The 9,620-nt window shown below is 39.9% G+C and overlaps 1 protein-coding gene across 1 annotated transcript in view; it reads left to right on the top strand.

The window, feature by feature from the left end:
* NDUFA9 (NADH:ubiquinone oxidoreductase subunit A9) overlaps positions 1 to 9,620 on the top strand; it is a 28,369-nt gene that overhangs the window by 699 nt on the left and 18,050 nt on the right. Inside the window, exons 2-3 of the mRNA XM_078155887.1 lie at positions 4,672 to 4,842; positions 5,476 to 5,573. Coding sequence (XP_078012013.1) covers positions 4,672 to 4,842; positions 5,476 to 5,573 — 269 coding nt within the window. The remainder of the gene's footprint in view (positions 1 to 4,671; positions 4,843 to 5,475; positions 5,574 to 9,620) is intronic.

The following is a 9,620-nucleotide window of genomic DNA, read 5'->3' as shown; positions in this document are numbered from 1 at the left end:
TCCGATCCCATGTTCATCGTGCTGTTTCTTCGCTTCACTGTGGTGTTGTTGAGTTTCTGGAACAAGACACTTTTTCCTCCCACAGGTTCTTCACTAGCTTCACGATTAGAGCAGTTAAGAGGGTATTAGCTTACATGGTGGATACCCTCTTCGATGTTTCCCCTTCCCCAAAGAGCCTTCCCTGGCTACTTTCTCTTGACCTCTCCTTTGTTCTTGTCACACTCTACCTTACATTCTACTTATTTGTGTAGATGTCATCCCCTGTGGATCATCAGTTTTTTTTTTTTTCAAGAGAGTCCTTTATAATTTCTTTATTCCCAGAGGTTTGCACGGAAAAAAGAGAAAAGGGTGGAGTCAGCAAACAGTTGACCCTTGAGTTTGACTTAGATTCCTCCCAAAATTCTAGAACGTATTATTTAAAGGATAGTTTATGAGCATTTAGAAATGAGAGCGTTGATCACTAAAAAATCACCAAGAACATAGATTGTGCCAGATTTACCTCATTGCCCTTTACTGACAGATTTAGATGGGAATTCTGTAGACATTACCTTAACATTCCTTACCTGTTCATTCTCTCTTATTCCTATATTTAACCACTTGTTAAATCTTGCTGTTTCTGCCTCCACAATATCTCTTGCATCTGGCCCCTTTTCTCCACTTAGATCACTTTCACCTTGATTCAGGTCATCATCATCTTTTGCCCCAATTATTGCAAAGGCAGCTCCCTAATTGGTCTCTTTTCCTCAGAACTCTTCTTATTTCAGTCCATTTTCCACACTGCTATCAAACTAATTTTTCTTAAGCAGAGATCTGTCCATGTCAGTCCCCACCTCAGTCAACTCCACTAGCTTCCTGTTGCTTATAGAATCAAATATAGATGCCTCTTTTTAGCCTTTAAAGGCCTTCACAGCCTTTCCCTAACCTGTCTTTTCTGCGTTATTATGTATTACTCCCCCTCTCTCTGTTTCTCAAACACAACATTCCATCTCTGTCATCATTTTTTTTGGTATGATTCCTGGAATGCACTCCTTCCTCACCTCCATTGTGTAGAACCAGCTTTTATTTCATGAATCTTTTCCTGGTTCTCTTAACTACTAGTGACTTTCTTTTACTCAACTTTTGGTTTACTTTCTATTAGCCACTTTGTATTTATTCACTTTATATATATTCTGTATATATTTATATGTACCCTGAAAATCCTTTCAGAATAGATTGTTTTTTATCCTCAGCAACTAGTACAGTGCCTGGCAATATACACAATAAGTGCTTAATAAATACTTGTTGATTGATTGATTTCCCTGCCATTCTCCCTTATATTTAGTTAGTTTGTATTTATTTTTTTTACCATCTTTATTCAGTCTATACTTCAATAACTGTAAGCCCCATTTGAGTAGGATTTGTTTTATCCTCAGTCTTAGTATTCTTAGTTCCTAAGAACAATTCTTTTCCTTGCCTCAAGCTAGGTGGTGTCAGTGGATAGAGCTCTGAGTCTGGAGTCTGAAAGACTTGAGTTCAAATGCAGCTCAGACACTTCCTATCTGTGTGACCCTGGGCAAGTCACTTAACCTGTATTTGTCTCAGTTTCCTAATCTGTAGAATGGGGTTAATAATAGCATCTAGTACAGTGCCCGGTCAAGAGTAAGCATAATATAAATGTTAACTATCATCATCATTATTATTATTATTATTATTATTGTTATTCCTTAGCACAGTACATGAAAATTAGGCATTTGATAAATGCTTATTGATTAAAAAGTTAGAAACTAAAGAATGGGGTGTTTAGGGTGAAAGTGACAGAAAGGTAGAGGATGATTGAAGATACAAACCTGGTGACTGAAGGTATCGTGCTGCCCTTAACAGAAATAGAGTAGTCTGGAAGAGGAGTGGATTTTTAGGGAAAGATAATGAACTGTTTTGGACTGGTTAAGTTTGAAATGCCTACAGAACATGAGTAGGAAAATGTCCAAATAGAATTGATAAGCTAGATATATAGATCCAGGATATATAGATCAGCTGCATAGAGATTATAATTAAATCCTGGCTGATGAGGCCAGGATACTGACACTGTCACTGTGACACTTGAGTGTCGGAATTGAAAGAGAAGATGGCCAAGGATAGAGCTTTGGTGTATATGCAGTTAGGACTTATGGTATGATTGATGAACCAGCAAAGAAAACTCAGGATAGTCAGATAAGAGAACCAATAGAAAATGGGGTCATAACCCAGAGAAAAGAGGTTGGTCAGTAGGGATTAAATTCTGCAAAGAGGCCAAGAAGAATTTGACGTTTTAGAGATCATTGGTAACTTTGGAGAAAGCAGTTTTTGTTATGTGGTGAGGTCAAAAAGCTGGTTTACAAAGTGGTGAGAAGTGAATGAGAGGGAATGGAGGTAGTTCTTTTTATTTGCTGTTGGACTATTCGCCCTCTGAAGGTGTTTCAAGGGCCAGATTTTGTTCAAAACAATAAATTGTGTAGAATTATATAAGACATGAATTCTGCTAACTCTAACTTGAATCAAAGTAAAAATGTCCAAGTTCTTGTTATCAGTGTTATCCCTAGCAGGAATATATTGTTTTCTGAGATGCACAGCAAGGATATCTGTGCTGGAGAAAATACAGTCTTGAAAACTTTGAGGAATTATTTGAGATCTCAAGGAAGAGAAAATCACAAAAGATGAAAAAAGTCACAGATCATATTAACGCTGTCCATAGGCAATCTAAGGGACATTAATAACTACCAACACAAACTTATTTACTCATCATCATCATAATTTTTATGAGAATAGTCCTTATGCGTATTGAGGAATGATGTCGACAGAGAAAGTAGAAGAGAAAATGAGAGAACAAAAAAGGTTAAACATTTAAAAATTTTTTTCATCTGTATAGGGAAAAGAGGATCATGGAAAGAATTTGTGCACTTTTTAGGGTGGATAGGACATTGCTAATTAATGGGGAGAAGGTAGAGTTGGTCAACTTCTATTTTGCTACTGTTGTTGCCAAGGTGAATGATCTTTGGATTGTAAAGTCAGTCTTTCTGTAAGCAGTTATCAAGCATGCACTATGTGCCAGGCACTGTGCTAAACACTGGGATATAAAGAAAGGCAGAAGACGGTCTCTGCCCTCAAGGAGTTCCCATCTAGTAGGAGAAACAATAACCGAAAGAACTCTGTGTGTGTGTGTGTGTGTGTGTGTGTGTGTGTGTGTGTGTGTGTGTGTGTGTGGTGAGAATTAAGAGGGATTGAGAAAGACATCCTCTAGAATGTAGGATTTAAACTGGGACTTCAAGGAAGCCAACCAAGGGGCCACTGTCACTGTATTGAAGAGTACGTAGGGGAGTATATGGTGTAAAAAGATGGGAAAAGGAGATGGCAACTAGGTTATAAAGGCCTTTAAAGTCTAATACAAGTGTGAGGTGACAGTGTTAGAGGATAGGAGAAGGTATGTTGGAGAGATACTTCAAAAGCAAAATCTGTAAGCTTTGGCAGTAGATTTGGTTTGGAGGGTGAGAGATAGTGAGGAGTCAAGGATGACTCAAGGTAATGACCCCAGAGGACTGGGAGGATGGTGGTTCCCTCAACAGTAACAGGGAAGTTTAGAAGGAGAGAGGCTTTAGGGGGAAAATAATGAGTTCAGTTTTGCAGTTTTGAGTTTAAGATGTTTATTGGACATCCAGCTTGAGATGTCTGAAAGGCAGTTGGAGATGTGAAGTTGGAGGTCAGCAGAAGGATTAGGGCTGGATAGGTAGTTTTGAAAATCATGAAAAAAAAGAAAAAAGAAAAAGTCATCAGCATAGGATAATAATTGACTTGACGGAAGCTGATGAAATCACCAGGTTAAATAATATAGAGGGAGAAGAGAAGAAGGCTCAAGAGAGAACACTGTAGGACACTCATGGTCAGTGGATGTGACCTGGATGAGCTTCCAGCAAAGGAGACTGAGGAGTGGTCAGATAGGTAGGAGGAGAACCAGGAGAGAGTGGTGTCCCAAAAATCTAGAGAAGAGAGTGTCAAGGAGAGATCAACCATGTCAGAGGCTGAAGAGAGGTCAAGAAGAATGAGGGTTGAGAAAGGATAGAATAAAAATTGTTAATTGGGAGTTGATATACCTTATAGGTATAATAGAAGTAGGATAATATCAGTAATATAAATATGAAGAATAGAGAAATCTAAGGTGTAGTGATGCCATTGTGTTGCAAAAATGGAGTAGAGGAGGATGTTATAGGCGGTTGAACAATTGTGTAGTTATAATAATGTTAGTGGGCTGATCAACATAAAGATATAGAATGATAGAAGGGAATGGTTTGGAAGGAAGGTAGTGTTAATGGTATTTAGAATGTTGGACTGAGAGCATGGTAGATGAAAACAACAGGAATAGGGAAAGAGCATAGGAAGTAAGACTTCGTTGTTGTCTTTCATGATTTCAGTCTACCTATCAAAATTGCACTTTCTTAAAGGGAAGGAGTCGTATCTAATAGCTCTTAGGTATTGCCTCATAGTGCCCAGCTTGTACTCTGCATACAGCAGGCAGTTCATAAAGCTTGCTGACTGTTATTAACAAGCTAATTGAGTAAGGATTGGCAGGTTATCCTTGGGAGCTTCTTAGGGGGGGAAAGTTTTTTTATATATATTCTTAACTTTTGACTCATTCTTGGTTATTCTCTTGTCATGCTTAAGGATCTGGCATTACTGCTATAGCCACATCTGTATTTCTTGCCCACTCCCACCGCAAACTTCATTATGCTCTTGTACCTCATGGGAAAGGTGGACGCTCCTCAGTCAGTGGGATCGTGGCTACTGTATTTGGAGCAACAGGATTTTTGGGTCGATATGTCGTCTGTCACCTTGGTAAGCTTGCTTGAGCATATATTCTCTTTAAGATTTTCATCTGCCACTTAATGGGGTCACCTGTTTAAAATTCTGAACTCTGTGCATATAGCCTTTGCTACTTTCCAGAATGTTCTGTATTACTCCTAAGTTGCACTTAGAGAATTCTCTTCCTTCATGGAGTTCACGTTTCCTAGCAGTAAAGGATGGTAGATATAAGAATGGACAACAAAGGAAAATGGTAGAATGTTTTCCTCTACATGCTCTGGTATGCCAAAAATATTTATTGAAAAAGTGTTCCTAATACAGGCATGGTAGTAGAACTTCTGTGTCTTCCTGCCTGTCTAACCTATATGCCTCCTAGTTAAGTGTTATCACACTTGCAATTTGGGTGTTTGAAACCAGGGGCTAGTGAGTCTTCTGAATGGAAGGATAGGGTGGTGACGAAATAAACCAAATATACTTGAGGTCAAGTTGGATTGAACCAGTTTCCACTCAATATGGCTGCAGGGGAACCTGAGATGACAGAGTTTTTAATAGCCCTTTCCTAGTTTACTCTTTCCAGTAGAAACCCATGATTTGCCTACATGTGCTCATAGTTATGTAGATTGGTGCTTTGCTCTTTATTTAAGCCCATTCTTTCTGCCTTTTTAGGACGCATGGGATCACAGGTGATCGTCCCCTATCGGTGTGAGCCTTATGATTTCACCTATCTTCGACCCATGGGTGACCTGGGCCAGATTATTTTTTTGGTAAGAACATAGTAAACATCATAAACATGAGTTATTCCCAAAAGCAGGATAGTTCCCCGCCCTGCCCAAGAGGGCAAGGGCAGCCCCCAAATAAAGGGGAAGCTCACCCAGTCAAGTTCCAGGTTAACTTTTCCTTTTTTTTAAAAATGTTTTGTTGATGTTCTTTTTGTCTGTCGGTCATTTCTCGACATGTGTCCTTCCCCATTTAACCCTGCCTAGTAACAAAGAAAAGCAGCTGCAAAAGAGACTGATAGGCTTTCTGAAGAGGGTATGCAACATTCTGTCCCTTTGGCCCTCCACCTCACTAAGAGAAGGGAAATGCATTATTTCACCATGTAGTTTTAGGGACTGAGATGGGTCAATTCAATTAACCTGAGTTCAGCCATTTTGAAGTGTGGTTTTAGTTACATTACAGAGGCCATAGTGGGTATTGTTCTTTTGGTTCTTCTTTCATTGCCCTGTATCATTTCCTACAAGACTTCCAACGTTTCTCTGAATTCTTCATTTTTGTCATTTCTTTTTGGTGTAATAATATTCCATGGCACTCACAAACCATGATTGGTAGGTCATTTGTCAGTTGATGGGTATCCACATCGACTTTGATTCCTGTTTTTTGCTGCCACATTAAGTGCTGCTGCTCACAAGTGGATAGGTTAACTGTACAGTACTGTTGCCCTAGGGTAAAAAGGAAATAATTTCTCTGTCATAAACAAAACTGTATCTCAGCTTTTCTTTGCTTTACTGCTGTCTGCAGTGGCTTTCCTTTCTTCCACCCATTGTCTAGTAGAGGCACAGTCAGTAATTCAGGCATTCAACAAATATTGTGTGCAAAACATTTTGCTAGATACCTAAATTTAATTATATTGTGAGAGAATTTGGAGAATAAACTATAGTTTTGTATTACTCAGTTTGGCTCAGGTTTAGAGGATCAAGGAGTTTTTTCAATGTACTGGTCTTTGTCGTTCCCTTTTTCAGTTGGCAGCACATTCCTGTAGACCCTTACCTTGCCATGAAAGCTTTTTCTGTCTAGCCCACCTTTACTTCTACCATCCATTCCAAGTCCTTCCTAGTAAGTTCACTGTTCCACTCCACACACTATCCCTCTCTCTGCTGAAGATCCTGCCTCATATTTCACTGAAAAATTGAGACTGTTTGCTGAGAGCTCCTTCTTCTCCCCTCCTACATATCACACCACTTAGACATTTTCTGCAACCATCACCTTCTTCGTGCCAGTCTCACGTGAAGAAGTTGTCCTTGCCAAAGCTAACTCTACTGCATGCATTACTTCTTCCTCCCATTTCACTAATCTTCTCCCTATCTATTGGCTCCTTCCCTGCTGCCTGCAAATATGCTCATGTCTTTCCTGTCCTTAAAAACCTCTCACTTAATCCTCCAACTCCAGAGCTATAATCTTATATTTCTCATCTCATTCTTGACAAAGCAGTCTGCTAAGTTTCTCCAGTTCCTTTTCTCTCAATTTTCTTCTAAGTCTTTTGCAGGTTTGCTTCTGACATCATCATTTGACTGAAACTGCCCTCTCCAAAGTTATTAATAATCTCTTAATTGCCAAAACTGATGTCTTTTTTTTTCAATCTTAATCCTTCTTGACCTCTCTACAGCCTTTGTTGATCACCTCCATCTAGATATTCTTCTCTCTGGGTTTCCACGATAGCTGGTTTTTCATTTTTGCCACACTCATTAATTCTCAGTGTCTCTCAAGGTTGTTTTCTGGATCCTTGTCTCATTGCTCTATACTATTTTGCTTGCTCAGCTCTGATGAGTTTAGTAATGATATTTATACAGATGATTACCAAATCTAGGTATCCAGACCCAATTTCTTCCCTGAGTTTCCATTCTACATCACTTACTGACTTTTGGACATCTCCAGTTGGATGTCCCACAGGCATCTTGAACTCAACACTCCTAAAGATCATAGAGAACAGTGAATGAGTGAGAGTCACAGATCTTTCCTTCAGCCAAAGAGCTATAAAAGAGGACAGTTAGCCAAGACCTAGGCTTGGTGGTCCCTGGTGATAGTTGAACTGTGGGTGTGAAAATATTGTCACCCCTATCCCATTTCCAGTATCTGTAGTGAGCTGACTTTAGCTCCAAAAAATACTTCCACACAGGGCAAACTGTGACTCTTGGGACTGTTGGACAGCTGGCTTCAGAAAAGGTCCCCCTGTCTACTAAAGAAAGACGAGGGTGAGGGGAAGATTCCAGGTGCAAAGCATGGAGAGAGGTTCTAGGAAGGCTGGATCCTGGCCAATTGGCTAATGTATCCGAGTCAGCTCCTCCACAGGTCAGGTCATCTGTGGCTTCTTGCTTCATACCACTGCTGTCATCCTACTGTAAGTTAGCCATCTTGCATCTTGGGTCAGCTGATATCCAGGAAACTTTCAATCATATGTACATCAATGAAACCTATAGCTGGCTCTGTCTTGTGTTCTTCGAAAGGAGTATTCAATGTTGGCTAACATTTTTGCCAACGACTTTATTGAGTTAGTTCTGCATGTCCAAGAGGAGATTATATCAGCTTTCTGAAAGTGAAGTCGCCAGATCGATCATGCCATTGACTATGCCAAAGAGCACAGAGCCTTGTGTGGAAGTGGAGGTCTCCCCCCAGATTCTACATCACTAGGAAGCCATGGCATAAGATGTTGACGCACTCCTTCAGGTGGAAGAGTCCTACCTTCTACAGGGGCTGCCACTCCTTATCACTGGTGGCAGCACTACCCTTGAGGGCACTGCCATCTTCCCATTCACCCAGGTGCTTAATCTTGGTGTCATCCTTGACTTCTTATTCTCACCCCAGATAACCAATCTGTTGTCAAATCTTGTTCTGTCTTCATGTCTGTCTCATATATCTAATGTCTCTGTCTATCTAGCTAGCTATATATACATACATACACATATCTATATCTGTGTCTGTCTGCTATTCTCCATTCACCACTGTTCTCCATTTTCCAGTATAGACTCTTATTACTTTTTCATCAGTATTCTTTAGTATAGACCCTCATTACTTTTTCCTGGGCTATTCCAGTGTCCTTCAGAATGGTCTCTCGGCCTCAAATGTTGCCTTATCCATCCTCCATTCATTTGCCAAAATGATTTTCCTAAAATGTAAGATTCTTCTTGCCATCCCCCCCCCCCAATTCCACTCCCCATTCAGTAAACTCTATTAGTTCCATATTACCTCTGGAATCATATATAAAGTCTTCTGTTTGATATTTAAGCCTCTTTAACCTGACCTCTTCCTGCCTTTTCAGGCTTATTCCACTTTATACCCCACCGCATACTCTGTGACTTATATGCTGGGTTGCTTTTTTTTTTTTTTTGCACAAGACACTCCGTGTCCTATGTCTGCCTTTGAACTGGCTTTCTCCCATGCCTGGAATATGCTCCCTCTTCATGTCTGTTATTTAGTTTTCCTGGTTTACTTTATGACTTGGCTTAAACACCACAGGCAGGAAGCGGAAGGCTTTCCCCAGTCCCATCAAGTACATGTGCATTTCCCTATGAGATTACCTTCCATCTACTCTGTATGTATCTTGTATGGACCTACTTATTTCTATTCTGTCTCCCTCATTAAAATGTGAACTCCTTAACAGCAAGGAATGTTGGTACATTCCTTTGTATTTCTAGCACTTAGCACACTGCTTGGCACATAGTAAGTGCTTATTAAATGTTTTTTGACTATGTCCTTCACCCTCTTTTTGTTCTTTAGAAGAGTAAGGCCATAAAATCAAGCAAGAGCCTTACAGACCACTTAGTCCATTCTCCTCATTTCACAGATGAGGAAACTGGTACTCAGAGAGGTTTATAAGAGGTAACTTGTTTGAAAGAACAAATAGCTTTAAACCAAAGTTATCTGACTCTGCTCTTTCCACCCCACCATTCTCTTCCTTTGGTTTCTGTTATAAACTGCTATCTGCACAGCTGCCTTCCTCACTAACTGAACCCGTGTTGGAATGAGCTCTGTATTCAAGACTTTGTTTTCTTATTGATATCTTCTCATTAGGCCTTGCTCTTAGGCCCTAGTGATGG

This window comes from Phascolarctos cinereus, unplaced genomic scaffold, assembly GCF_003287225.1.
Source record: "Phascolarctos cinereus isolate Bilbo 61053 unplaced genomic scaffold, phaCin_HiC Scaffold_1;HRSCAF=81, whole genome shotgun sequence".
NCBI classification, from domain to species: Eukaryota; Metazoa; Chordata; class Mammalia; order Diprotodontia; family Phascolarctidae; genus Phascolarctos; species Phascolarctos cinereus.
This window is presented reverse-complemented; position numbering and strand designations above follow the sequence as displayed.